Source organism: Strix uralensis, chromosome 15 (genome assembly GCF_047716275.1).
Source record: "Strix uralensis isolate ZFMK-TIS-50842 chromosome 15, bStrUra1, whole genome shotgun sequence".
NCBI classification, from domain to species: domain Eukaryota; kingdom Metazoa; phylum Chordata; class Aves; order Strigiformes; family Strigidae; genus Strix; species Strix uralensis.
This window is the reverse complement of record NC_133986.1, coordinates 11,099,715-11,114,666: the sequence shown is the minus strand read 5'-3', so window position 1 is coordinate 11,114,666 and position 14,952 is coordinate 11,099,715. Positions and strand designations below refer to the sequence as shown.

At 42.6% G+C, this 14,952-nt stretch overlaps 2 protein-coding genes across 2 annotated transcripts; both read right to left on the bottom strand.

Moving 5' to 3' along the window:
- LOC141950391 (olfactory receptor 2D2-like) lies at window positions 1-942 on the bottom strand. Its single transcript, XM_074885137.1, has one exon. It carries the CDS (start codon window positions 940-942, stop codon window positions 1-3), a length of 942 nt encoding a protein of 313 aa, XP_074741238.1.
- Window positions 943-1,376: 434 nt separating this feature from the next.
- Window positions 1,377-8,794, bottom strand: LOC141950390 (olfactory receptor 5AR1-like). Its single transcript, XM_074885136.1, has 4 exons — window positions 7,846-8,794; window positions 2,400-2,502; window positions 1,555-1,659; window positions 1,377-1,443 (listed from the first exon to the last, which is right to left on the bottom strand). Exons 1-4 carry the CDS (start codon window positions 8,792-8,794, stop codon window positions 1,377-1,379), a joined length of 1,224 nt encoding a protein of 407 aa, XP_074741237.1.
- Window positions 8,795-14,952: the final 6,158 nt, after the last annotated feature.

The following is a 14,952-nucleotide window of genomic DNA, read 5'->3' as shown; positions in this document are numbered from 1 at the left end:
TTAAATAAACAGGGATTTGGGTCTATTCATTGCCCTTCTAAGGGCACACTTCATGTCCTTGTTCCTGAGGCTGTAGATGAGGGGGTTCAGCATTGGGACTACGATGGTGTAAAACACTGCAACCACTTTGTCCCTGTCCTGTGGAGGCGTTGACTTAGGATTCATGTATATGCAGAGAGCTGTCCCGTAGAATATGGTTACCACCATCAAGTGAGATCCACAGGTGGAGAAGGCCTTGGATTGCACATGTGCAGATTGAATCTTCAAGATGGCAGAAAGGATGTGGATGTAGGAGGTGACGATCAGAAGAAAGGGGATGAAGACTATGAGAATGCTGAAGATGAAGATGACCAACACCACAAGAGCAGTGTCAGCGCAGGCCAAGGCCAGCACTGCTAGTACTTCGCAGAAGTAATGGTTCAAGATGTCAGGCCCGCAGAAGGGCAGCCATAAGGTGAGGCTGTTGATGACCATGGAGAGCAGCAGGCTGCTGGTCCAGGAAGCCACGACCATGTGAATGCAAACCTTCCTGTTCATGACAGCGGTGTAGCGCAAGGGGTGACATATTGCCATGTATCGATCATAGGCCATGACCCCAAGCAGGACACACTCTGTCATGCCAAAAGCCAGAGAGAAATACATCTGAGCAGCACATCCAGAGAAGGAGATGGTCCTCTTCTTGGTCAAGAGGTTCACCAGCATCTGGGAAATGTTGCTGGAGATGTAGCAGATGTCTAAGAAGGACAGGTTGGCAAGGAAAAAGTACATGGGTGACTGCAACTGGCTATCAGCTCTGATCACTGTAATGATCATTATGTTCCCAACAATTGTGAACAGATAAAAAACCAGGAACACTATGATAAGAACAGTCTGTGTCCTTGGCTGGGAGGAAAGGCCTTGAAAGATGAACTCTGTCACTACACTTTGGTTTTCCTTGGCCATTATTATTCCAGTGGTTTAACTGTCAAGATATGAAACAGTAACAAAGTCAACTCAAACCTGTTGCAAAATAAGTGTAACAAGAGCTTATATTTCTCTCTGAAGGGGAGAGAATCTGCTGTGGAAAATAATGTACCAGACACAACATACCATCCATTTTATATTATCTATTACGGTGACCAGAGAAATGAGAAAATGTTGAGAAAGTTTTCTCATGGTACATTTAGCTGAACCCCTGTTCATGTTGGTTGCAGGCTAATCACACAGATTTAACAGAAGAATGCCTAATTTATACATATTTTAATGCCCAACAGAGTTACTATTCTCTTTAGAAAATCAAAATTCACTGTTAGATCCAAAGATTATGTATTAAAATCCCAGTTATCGATATCCTTTCTTAACATAGGAAGAAACATGAAATATATGTCTGGAGTCCTTCAGACACTCTCATTATGACACAGATCTACCCTTTTGGACAAATATTCATAGGCCTCTATCCTTTTCCTGCAATAAAGCAAAATTCAGCACACAGATCACATCTAACAAATTAAATATGTCCAACCACCTTAGTGTATATCTAGGACCTTGTGGCATTTTCATCACTATAGCTCCTACTCTTCATGTTCTGTCTTTACGCAGTATTGTCGAAGATGTTTTAAGGCTTTACCATGACAAGAAAGTTTGCAGGTAGTATATGGTGACAGTTGCTGGATCCTGAGTCTTCATGCAGTAAAAAGAGAGTAGCAGAATGCCTACATTAATAACGCTGTGCAAAGACACTAATAAATGTCACTTGATATGCTGTAGGGTATCTGAGACTTCTGAAGGCAGCTGTCACATTTGATGCAGGGATGTTGGAGGGGTTGTGCTCCTCTGGAATGAAAATTGGACAAATGACAGGTCACACCAGGATGTCTCAAGTGGTACCAGACTGCTGTGGCTGAAGAAATTATTTGGATGCCTAGTTGATACAGTCAATGAACTCTAAAGGGCAATTCAGATGACCAGCTAGTAGGTGATAACTTTATCTATCTCAACTTCTCAGCTGTTTCTGAGAACCTGAGTAGACTTCTGGACTTAACATTGACATCTGATTTATTCCTTACTCATGACAGAAATTTAGATGTATAACTTACATATAAATGTTTATATGTAGGTGCCTAAATCTGATGCCTTAACCTGAAACTGAATCCTATCCTGTGTTTTTAAGACCAAGCAGACTCTCACAGCCTGAATTAGTAATTATGTTGTCAAGGGAGAGCATTGCAAAATGAAGCACCTTTCCAAAACAGAAACTGTTCTGGAAGGGAGGTTGAGAAACAATCTTAAAAAGCTCAATTCAAGGAGGCGGTTTGCCTCAGCCCAAGATTGCTGTCTCAGGTAGGTGAGATGGCAGAGCTACCACAGCAGTCTGTACAACAGCACTGCAGCCCAGGGAGCCCAGCCTGCTCAGCACCTACCTTCTAGTCAGCCAAGGCAGGTGCATCCCTCCTGACTTGAAAGGAAGGATTAAGGTGTCGAAGCATCGGTGTTTCTTACCGTACACTACAGTATCCAAGACATCTGTATGGGACAAGCACATGTGATAAAAGAGCTGCAGAGGATTGGTGTGAACTGTATCAAGTAGCTTTTCAGTGGCACCTGTGCAAATGTGGCAGTTGGCTCATATCTAAACACCTAAATTTCAGTGAGATGGGTTTGATCCCTGATGTTTAATGAGATTAATCCAATTGTTATTCAAGACATGAATTCTCTGGACTAAGTGGACTCTATCCGTTATGATGTCAACTATAAGAACCTGAATAACATGAAATTCAGCATCTTTCTTAAGATGGATGCAGAACTTGAAAGACATCTTTCTCTCATTAAGCACATATATGCACAACCGTTTTAAAGCCTGTGCCAACATGAACAGCTACATTCAACTTCTGATTCTGTTCAGGCATTTATAATTTACATAACTACACTGCGTAGGCAAAGATCAATTAAATTTTGCCTTCAATAAACCAGTTGTGGCAATGTTTTTGATGAGTATCATACCACATTAAAAAACATTCTTCAGGATCTGAAAACTGTAAGCCTCTGGGAGCGAGAAGGGAAATTCAGCAATAGCATAAATAACTAGAGGGGGAATTTCTATAGGATTTAGTTTTCTAAATACTTTGGAGTATCTGAGACCAAGTGGCTCATGAGAAATTCCATGGACTTGAGAGCTGTGCTTCTAGATCACTTACATACTTCTGAAAATCCTCTCCTCATATTATTGACGTTAGTAGATAGCACAAGCTCTGAACTTTACATCTTCTAATTTCAAAGCAATTTGAAGGATGAGAGTCATTTAGGTTTTATAGGTGAGAAAAAAGTAGACAAAAATAAGATAAGTACTTTGCTCAAGGTTGAAAGAGGTTTCTTAGAGAAACCATTATCTTATCATGGCATATCTATCAGCAGGGACAAACATACCTTGGACATTCTCATATAGACCAAAATACCTTGAAATAATCCTGACACATCTCTGTTCAAGATTTGTAAAATTAAAGAATGTTCTTTCTGTACCTGAAAATGTTGAATCTGCAAGAAGGTTGAAACTCATCCAATAACAGGAATACTGATAGCAGAATACACAAAAGAAAATTGCAGACACCCTCCCCAGTCTCAAGAAATGTTAGATATTTGTAGGTAAGAAATAAATGTGGAGTGGCTTGGTCCTTCACAAAGATTTAACTCATTCAAAGTGATAGCAAAGTAGTGGAAGAATTGAAATCACATTTTAAAATTTCACTTTTGAGACACCGTAACTAATTTTAAATGCCAAAGGGAAGTGGTCCCAGAGGTAACATTGCAATTACTTCTTGTAAGCACAAGCCCAAGTATACTTTTAAGTATTTAATCATAAACAATTGTAGTTGTAAAAGTTGTTAAAATTGCCTGTTCTCTGTTCAAGTCTTGTTGAACTGTACGTTACACTTCAAATCTTAAGAGACAAAATATTTTAATAGATCTGTGGAGTTTTTAAAGGATTGTTTATACATGGAATTTTATCCAGTTGTTCCTATTTTGAGTCAAATTACTTCTGTGAGGGTGAAACACATCAATACTCCAATTTCATTCTGAAGACATCAGGAGATGCAGAATCTGATACATCTCATAAGGTGAAATCCTCCTCAGATGTCCAAAAGTTAGTTGTCTAGGTCTAAGCTACTGACTTTCTGTATAGTTAACAGGGAAAATAGCTGTTTTCAGAGCACAAGGGAAACAACGCTTCCTCCACATTCAGCTCAGAGGAATCAGAATTTCTAGAGAGTGACTGATATCCGTTTGGGAAGAGGAGGATAAATACCTATATTGGGTCAAATGACTTGCCAAGAGCCAGTGGGGTGGGAAGGCACTGGTGGAATGGACAGTCTAGATAGCTTCCCCAAGCACCAGGTAGCCGTCTCTTTCCCGTCTGCCTGGACCCAGGACAGATAGCTCAAGAATTCAGAAGACATTCTGAGGGAACTGCACAGGATTCAGCAGATAGTTGGTTTTTTTAACTTCAGCCATCTGAACTGCAAAAATCTGGACTCAGTTACTAGGTTTGCTTCATGTTTCCTCTAAATGGGCTGATTTCCACTGAAAGTCTTTTTTACTCTCTTAAATACTTATGCACACACAATATGTGAGATGAGCTGTTTAGACACAGTGCAATCGACAGAGCCAACATAAACACTGAGAACAAGAAGATTAAAGACTAACACAGAACTATCATTCACCTTGGACTGCACGCACATACATATGCACACACACGTGGAATAGTGTTTATTACTTTGGTGGCAATTCATAGAATCATCATAGAACAGCCCAGGTTGGAAGGGACCTTGAAAGATCATCTGGTCCAACATTTTGTGGGAAAGGGAACCTAGATGAGATTATCTAGCACCCTGTCCAGTTGCACCTTGAAATCCTCCAGTGACGGGGACTCTACCACATCCCTGGTGAGGTTGTTCCAGTGAATGATTGTTCTTCTGTAAACGTTTCTTTCTTATGTCAAGATGAAATCTCTCCCAGTGCAACTTGTTGCCCCCTGTCTTCTCCATATGGCCTCTGTCCTCTTTGTAGCCACCCTTTAAGCACTTTGTATTTTCATATATTAGAAACTATATTTCCTCTACCTGGGAAGGTGTGATTCCTTGAAAACTTACTATCATGTAAAGCAGGTATTTCTGCTGATTCAGAACATGAGGTTTATGTTTAGTTCTTTCAATTTGGACAGCAAAGGGAGGGGTTAAATGGCATAGGACAGCCCTTATCAGTGGGGTCTTAATGAGTTCCTCAACTTCTCTTAAAGAATCACTCCTCTTACAGAGATTCACCCTCTCACTGGTATTATTCTGCTAATTCATGACCAAAACTGAACCTTCTTGCTACTACTTCCTGACTCCACTTTAGAAGCTGCTAGGGCCTTGAGGGCACTAATAGGACTTAATGGCCCTGACGAGTCTCATCTGGACCACTCCACACACATGCCCCTCCCTGCCCATGACCCAGGAGCCCCATTTTAAGCTCAGTCTAGGGCTATCAGCCCTTCCTTGACTGTGCTGTGTCTCTGCCTCATGGATGGATGCTGGATCAAGAGTGAAGCTTTGTCTCCAACCCTGTTCCTGGCCTATCTCCCATCAATCCTGATGGTATGCTGTGGGTAGACCCTGTATCTAACTCACTGCTTGCTGGGGCTGTTAATGAAGCCCGTTGCCAGCCCTTGGCTCTGCCCACTGTGTTCAGCCCCTGCAGGTCTATGCCCCAGGAGCGAGGCACTGCCTGCGCCAGCGTCCCCCTTGGCTCCTTGCACCCCCCCATCCCTTGGGGACCAGCTGGCTCTTGCAGTTCCCTGACAGTAGCCACGTGGATGTGTTACAGGAACATGCCTCTGCTTCTAAACTTCCTTGGGCTCTGAAATAAAACACGGCTCAGTCTGTCTAACCCAGGTATGAAATATCCCTGATTATCTTCAATATTAAATCCCTTTCCTTTCTATTCACAAAACTTCTTGTTTTTAGGGCTACGCTCTGATGTTCTGTTCCATCTCTTCTTAAAGCTGTTTCCTTTCTGTTCCCAACCTACCACACACAGTGGCAGTGACCAGGAGCTCTCATTCTACTAGGTGTGTGTATTTCCTGCTGTCTGTGTGGCCACATGGATAGACTTTTATTATGTTTGATGTCCCAGCTGACTATGGTGAAATAATTGCATTGCTTATACCTGGCATGTAGCTGCATCTCTTCCCCAAAAGAATTTCTAAGCTTTAAAACCCAGTTGTTGGCAGAATTAGTCATAAATACATAGTTCATCATTGTGAATACAATTTAATAAGAGGATGGGACCAGCTGCAGTGGTCAAGCCAAACTGACCAGCAGCCTGCTTAGAGACCACCAGCTCCTTTTAACACCTCCCTTCTCTCATTGTCCCCCTCTTGCTCTTCCCTTACCAGCCATGATACCTCAGTTTCTCCACCAATGTCTCCTCCCAGATAAAAGACCCACCCTGATCACTTCCCCACGTTCCTTCCGGTTTTGCTACATTCACACCTGATTTTGCTATTCCTGATACCCAGGTAAACTAGACCCGTGGTGTTTCTGGTATGGTTCCTAGGTACTGCTGGCCTTGTGAGGGTTGGCTGCCCAAAGGGTGCCCAATGCTTGCCCTTCAACCATCTCTGAGGTTTGTCCACCTCTAGCACCTCTGGTGCCCTCCTGACCATTGGTGAAATCTGTCTATCTGTCACGGTGCTGTTAATTTGACACTTCCTCACTGTTATTTGTTATGTCCAGTGGTTTCTCATGTCATATCCAGTAGTTTTTCATGGTCCATTCAGTGAATTTGATGTCAAGCTAGGAACTAGTCATCCTCCAAAATATCTTTCCTGTGATGAATGCTGTGTCACAGGTGTGTCTGAACCACTCTGTTTCTGCATGGCTAAGAATCATGTCCCTGATTTTGTGTATCTAACAGCAATTCATATTTACTTGGCTCTGAGCACTTCACTATCAAAGGGGTGAAATTTGTATCTCCCAAAGTAATTTTTCCTAAGTGTGGCACATAAAATACTTGTGGGGAAGCTCTTCCTGAGGCAAAAGCTCTCCTTTTCTCTGATCCTTATAAGGGGTTCAGTTGATGTGGTGTGGTCTAGCACTGGTTCTGCTAATGAATAAGTGTTTGTGACTGGTGATCCATCATCTTAGATGACATTTTCTATTTAAATCCCCAGCTGGGACTTTTTCTTGTTTGTCTTTTTAAAATAGATGGGTTTGCTGTATCAGCAAAGGGTCCTATAAAGATGTCACATAGAATTGATTGCATCGAGCTGTGTCTGCTGAGGAATGCACATATGTAGCATTCATTTATTTGATCTTAAAACAGCACTGCTCATTAGTAATGTTAAACCTGGCTTCTGCAAACCCAGACCATACTGCCAATTGGAAATGCTCCTGGTTTCAAACACGTTAGCCCAGATTTATTTTTAGCAAACATCCATAAGGACCTGGATCTCCTCTTTGCCCCATCACTCCCTCTTGAAGATCTGCCAGAAGAACTAAATAATGTGAGGGAAAACACAGCTCCTTATGGAGTGACACAAAGAACAGCAAGTCTTCAAAGTAGGGTGTGGCATGTGGGAAAGGAGTGCACGTGAAGCTTTGAGTATAATTGGTGGGTTTAAGGGTAAAATCAGACAGTATAGCTACACCCTGACAGAGGAGAAAGAAGGCAGTGGCTCACTGTATCTTGTAGCAATGACATGCACAAGCACTTGGGTCCTCATGATTATTATCTTCTTTTTGCTTTCAGTTTAAATGGTCAGCAGCCAAATGGAGACTGAAATTCAAGAATGTCCAAGTTTATTTTGCTTAGTTTATGACACCTCTTTACCCGTTTGATTTCTAAAGGAAACAAGTACTTTTTCTAGGAGTCTCTTGAGACTATCCTTCACCTCTGTGTTCCTCAGGCTGTAGATCAGGGGGTTCAGCATGGGGATCAGCAGGGTGTAGACAACAGACACCACTTTGTCCTGGTCCAGGGTGTAGCTAGAACTGGGGCGGAGATATGTGAAGATCATAGTCCCATAAAAAACTGATACTGATGTCAAATGTGAAGCACAGGTGGAGAAAGCTTTGTGCCTGCCTTCTGAGGAGCAGATCCTCAGGACAGTGGTAAGGATATAACCATAAGAGACAACAATGAATACTAAAGTGCTGAGTGTAATAAAAGTAGCAATGGTAAAAAGCACATGTTCATTGACAGTAGTACTGGAGCAGGAAAGTTTCAGGAGTGGAGGAATGTCACAGAAGAAGTGATTGATGACATTAGGGCCACAGAAGTGTAAACTGAACACGGAGCTGACAAGCACTGTTTCATTCACAGTAGCTACTACGTAGGATGCCACGGCCAGTTGGACGCAAAACTTTTGAGACATGGTGGCCATGTAGAACAGAGGGTTACAGATGGCCACGTACCGGTCGTAGGCCATTGCAGCCAGCAGGTAACACTCAGTGATTATGCAGACTCCACAAAAGTACATCTGGGCTGCACACCCTGGCAGAGAGATGGCTTTCCTTTCTTCAAAGAAGCTCACTAGCATTTTGGGAGCAACTGCTGAGGAATTACCTAGGTCTACCAGAGAGAGGTGGCACAGGAAGAAGTACATGGGGGTGTGGAGTCGGGAGTCAAGCCTGATTAATGCAATCATGCCAAGATTCCCCACCAACGAGGTGATGCAGATCAGAAGGAACAGCACAAAGAGAATGACCTGCAGCTCCCAAATGTCTGTGATTCCCAAGAGAATGAACTCATCAACAGTTGTCTTGTTTCTTCTGAACATTCCCTTAATGAACCTGAATCTTTAAGAAGGAGAGAAATCAAAGAACATAAGTAAGTTACAACTCTGGTTAGAAGAATAAGTCATAATGACATTGTGAATGTCAGGCAGGCATGTAATAGAAGAAAATTGGATGCTGCTTTATTTTAATGGAAACCTAGTTGTCTGTTAGTATGCAAGAACTGGATGCTTAACTCAGTTCTCTTGAGAAGCTTGCTGTTATCCATTTAACACTTCTGTAATGACAGTCTCAAAGAAGGATTACTTTTGTTCCATTACTGAGATTGTTCCAGGAAAGAGGAGAAACTTGTTATTCATTCTGATCTTTTTTCATATTTCTGGCTTAGTTCTATTGTTAAATTTTCTCAAATGCTTATCAGTGTCTATGGTGGAGGAACAACAGGACGATTCTGGTTATCTGCTCTGTTGTTCTTAAATGGTGGAGTAATAAATTGCTCTCAGCTTCTAAGGATAACATTTAAGTTGGCCAGTGCAGTTCTGAGGAGAAGTCCTCACAGGAAGATACCCCCAAATTAAAAAAAAAAAAAAAAATTAAAATCATCCATGTAGAAAAGCAGCTCGTTAAGAAGCAGATGATTATTTTGTTAAAGTTTATTTGCTAATTCCAAACATAACCAATCAAAGGAGAAGACAGGGGCAGTGTAGTCATGGGCCCTGCCCTGCGTCCCTGAATCTGTTTGTGCTAATGGCAGGAGGAAAGTCTGTGTGTCCTGACAAAATCACACTTGTTTTGTCCAAGGTTAAGAAAGGAGTTGCATATAAATTGAAGGAAACATAGGAGCTGACACTGAAGACAGAATCCATCTCGCCCAACTTTATCTACTGCTTAGGTGGATAACTACATCTGAGGTAGCCATTTGAGGCTTCACTTACTATCACAGAAAAGAAGTAGGCACTTTAAGGCAAAATTCATGTAAGCTATTTAAAATTTTTACTTACTTTGGGGTGAAATGAATTGCCTCTTAGAGGTACTGGTTCCTCATCACTGCTTATAAAGAGCACACAGTGATTAGATAAGCTGTAGAAGCCTATCTCTGTAGGGGATAATATGTAGTCAGACAAATCAGAGCATCATACTTCATAGGCATGTTATTTAACAGCATGTCTGTGGGTGAAACAAAGGAAAGAACACTGTAACCTCATAATTACCTTTTCACTTCTCTTAAAACGTCGACTTCAAGAAACTGCCTCTCTTGTTTTCAGACCGGGGTCCTGTTTTGACGTTTCTCTTTAGAGTTCTGTAGAAAATGAGCTGTTAATTGCAAGTGCATTAAATGAACGTCTGATCTTGCAAGGTGGAGCTTCTTACTGAAACAACTGAATGACTGAAATACCTTTTAAGCTGCTGCTATTTGCATTGTATTGAGAGTAGTTAAGAGTACACTTTCAGACAGTTACAGTAGTTCAACTGATTAGCAGCAACTTGCAGAGCCCAACAGCTTGATTGCTAATCATTCTCTGTGCTGTAGGAAATTCTAGACAAGCCAGCTATGCTATTTGTAGTGACCAACACTACAGTCTGTATTACAAGTTGATGCTTAATGTTAAATGATTCTTCTTTTGCTGTAACCCCACGTTTCACCACTCATTAAGCCAATATTAGAAGTTCTGAGGATTTTGGTGGTTTGAGATTAAGACTTAGACATGTTTAAGTCTTAAACCAGCCCTGCATCTGCTGTAACCACAGAGAATGGCTGAATTGCAGCTATCACAGATCTGCCCCAGCTGAGGGCAGAGATCTCTCTTGTGAAGTACTGACCTGAATGTCATTTTTCACTCCAAGTACAAACTTCCAGGAGCAAGAGTCCAAAAGACTCCACATGTTAGGAAAAGAAGCCACATGGACATTCACATTGTTCTCCTATTTTCCAAAATAAGAAAAAGAATCCAGATCAGGTCAAAACAATTTTCCTCTCTATGACCACATTTTTTTTTAGACATTGCTTTTAGCATTCCTTATATCAAAATTCATTAATATTTTTCTGTTGTGTATATGAGCATAGACTGCAATTATGTGCATTCTGTGTGCAAAATTTAAAGTACAGAGTAAGGATAGAGAATAAAACAGTGACACAAATAACTCATATTTTATAATATTTCAGGCTATGGATTTTTTTCCTACCTTGGAAACTAACGTTAAAAAGGTTGCTTTCTTTTCTTCAGGAGCAAATGTTACTAGAAAGCTGGACACAATGGCATTTAGAGAAGCTCTGACTACAGATCAAGCTGTTGGCACATTCTGCCCCTCTGTCTGGCATCGGCTGCAGATGAGGTGGAACACACAGTCAGCAGGGGAATGGTGAGGTCTTCACAAGCAATTTTCACAATCAACTTCCCTTAAGTGCTGTAAGTGTCCCGGAGGGATCCCACTGAGTGATGCAATGATTGCAGTCTGCTGAGGTCTTCGATTTATGAATACAGACCTCATTAGGAAAAAAAAAAACAACAGTGGAAAAAAACCTCCAGAACATAAGCAGAGGATTCATATTCTTCTGTAGGTAATGTTAATGCTTATTTTGACAAGAAGCTGGAGCTTTCTTTTTGTGTTCTTTTTACATAGACAACATTTTTCTCTCTGGCCACAGATCCTCTAAGTCATGGGGTCATATGGAGCAACAGGCAGCGGAAGATTGTTGGTCTCATGCAATGATCAGCCTTTATATGAGAACTAGAGGGACCTGACTTGAAGGGAGGGTAATCATTATTTCAAGTTTTTGCTGGCCCTCATGAAACAATACCAACATGTGCAAGATGAATTCCAGTCCACATTCTCCTTATTCAATCTAAAGATAGTTTACATCACTGTCAGCCTTCCTTATTGGACCATTAAGACTTATTTTTTCTGATTTACAGTCTGTAATCATCTGAGATAGTTGATTAATACTAGACACATGACTGGTCTCTGAAAGCACGATTGGATCAGAAGAGAGATACACAGTCCTCTCCTGAATTCAGCCTATATAGAGATGTTTGAGCTCTGGATACTTTAGGATTTGAGTGATTATTTCTCTACACAGGAGTAGTCTAGAAGTTAGGCTTAGTCAAGTAACTTTTAATTAAGTTGAGTGATGAACCCCATAGTACGAATATCAAAGGAAATAGCAGAGATGAGTAACAATCCGAACGTGCTAATTTTCCCATATTCCTCTGGAGGGGCTTTCCCACCCACATCATTCCCCCCCAGACCAGAACATCCATTGCATCCCTGCCACGTGTCACGGTTTAGCCCTTGCCCAGCATTTCAGAAGGTCCAAATACATCCATCACTGGCTACTGGAAACCTCTGTGGAGCTTTCCCATCTCTTCACAGACATTTTGTTGAAATGGGAGAAATAAAAATCAGTTCTGCCGTGGTGTTCTGCTTCCCTCCGCTGTGACTATTTTGGTCAATATCTAGGGTCTTGCCTCAGGGGCGTCATCTGTGAACTCATACCCCAGAGCTTCAAGCTGTGTTCTGCCTAAGTGCAGGGGGACAGGGTATGGGGATAGGAAGGGTAGGATCCATTTTGTATCATTTCAGAGGCATAAAATTGAGCTATGCAAGCCTAACCTAGCTGTCTGGGCTTATTTTATAGTCAGTGTAGGAAGGGGGAGAGAGACCTGCAGAAAGCAATACACGCCATTTTCCTTAGAAACTTATTTTACAATGAGATGAGTTGTCCTTTGGAAGTGTCTATTCCTTGCCAATGATAGCTAAAAGAACCCAACTAACTTATATTAATAACTTTCAGATGCCTAACACTAGTTAAGATGAATTTTCATGTGGTTTTAGGGTTCTTCTGACCTCTGGAGCCTCTGAGGTCTGGTGGTGTGACCAACACAAATTGCATGCCATATAAAGTTGTCTTCATCCCATTTAGATGTTATTGGACACTACTGAGAGGAATGTCTCAGGTTCAGATTAAATGAAACTAAGACCTTAAGCCTATGAACATATATATGCCCTCCATTGCACACATGAACTAGATATAAGGAAGGAAAAGACAAGCAATGCAAATAAAGCTTTTTAGTTGGAGAAGAAAATGTTGAAAGTTACACAAGTTTCCCCACAGAAAAATGCATCAGCTGCACATTTGTCAAACAAGTCAAATATCTGCTAGTGAAGAGCAGTTGAATTGAAAGATTTTTTTATTGTATCTGTCCACCTAGATAGTTGCTTGATATTCTTATTTTATTCATGGTCAATATCACAACTCTCCATGAAAGAGAAAATAACTACTTCTTAATATAAGTAGTAAAGTAACAAGTTAAACTGCTCTAAATCTTCATCTGGGTGTATTATTTCTGTATGATATAGGGACTTTAGCTAATGAGAACCAGCACCTTTTAATTTGATATAATCTTGTTACCAAAAGTTCTAATGACTGCCAGAATTCCATTTTCTAAATTATCGCAATTACTTCAAGGTGCATTTGATGTTTTTTCAAAAAGCGATTGCTTCAAGGTCACAGTGTCCTTGTATCCATTACTCCAGATCACAGGTTGGGACTCTATTTTGCCAAAGTGTCCATTCTCATTTCAGCACTTTTTTGCTCGTTTATGGGTTTCCAGCCTAAGCATATCATAGAATCACAGAATGGTTTGGGTTGGAAGGGACCTTAAAGATCACCTAGTTCCAACCCCCTGCCCTGGGCAGGGACACCTTCCACTAGCCCAGGGTGCCCATAGCCCCGTCCAACCTGGCCTTGAACCCTTCCAGGGAGGGGGCAGCCACAGCTTCTCTGGGCAACCTGTGCCAGGGCCTCGCCACCCTCACAGGGAACAATTTCTTCCTTACATCTAATCCAAATCTGCCCTCTTTCAGTTTAAAACCATTACCCCTTGTCCTACCCCTACACCCCTGATCAAGAGTCCCTCCCCCCTTTCCTGTAGCCCCTTTAAGTCCTGGGAGGCCGCTCTAAGGTCTCCCCAGAGCCTTCTCTTCTCCAGCTGAACCCCCCCAACCCTCTCAGCCTGTCCTCACAGGGGAGCTGCTCCAGCCCCATGATCATCTTTGTGGCCCCCTCTGGACCCACTTGAGCAGGTCCGTGTCCTCCTTATCCACCGAGTGGTCCATCCATCAAATCCATGTCTCTCCAATTTAGAGACAAGGATGTCACACAGGACATTGTCAACTGTTTTGCACAAGTCCAGGTAGATGATGTCAGTTGCTCCTCCCTTTCTTTTGTAAACAGTGAAAATGGTAATTTCTCAGGTTAGTGAACTAGAGGAAGAAAATTATGTCTGTGTGCTTGTTAGGTACAAATGTCAGCAACAGCTGTTTACTTCTAAAACTGAAGATGCAATTTAACAACTTCTGTTAAGTTGCAACATACTTTTTTTGGTGCAGTTTCCATTAAGAAGATAGGCCAAGTGTGCTCCTCTTTACCTTCCTCCTATAGATTGTAAATGTCTCTCTGTAACCCTCCTCCTTTCATCTTTTGTCCAGCTTTCAGCTCCATGTCAAGAGTCCAAGGTCCATATCTAAGATGGTTCAACTGTGTAACCGTGGCTCAGGCCGCTGAGAAAACAAAGCTGTGGGCAGAGCTGCAAGATGGTCTGTAGGAAGCCGGAGTACAATTAGAGGCAGAACTAGACTGTTGAGTTGGAGTTGTTAGTAGCTCACACAGTCAAAAGGACCAACACCACCAGCACAGCTGGCGGCTGCCTGGGGTCCTCCCGGCCTCTCTTTCCTCCCCTCAGGCAGAGGTTTGTCGGACACCAGCACAGCCGCAAACCTCATTCCCCTCGGAGGGGCTCCCCCCTGCCACAGCCGCCGCCGCTACGGCCTACATTTCCCAACATGCCGTGGTGGGCGTCGCTGTGGTGACGTCACCACAATGCGACACTACGGCCTGATCTCCACGGCAACAGCGGGCAGGCCCTGCGGTGCCCGGGCCTCCCGCCGAGATCCGAGGGCAGCTCGGCACCCCCGCCCAGCCTGCGGCAATACTGGCGGATGCCGGAAAATACCCGCAGGTCTCCAAGTGTCCCTAAGGAGAGAATTATACGCGGGCTGCCCTGCAGAGGGCCCTCTCGGCCCCGTTAACGAGACTACATCTCCCAGCATGCTCCGGGACAGAGGAGCATGCGCCCCCGCCTGGCCCCCTGATTGGCTCAGTTGGGTGCTCCTCCGCCGGCAGCGCCCCCTTGCGGGGTGG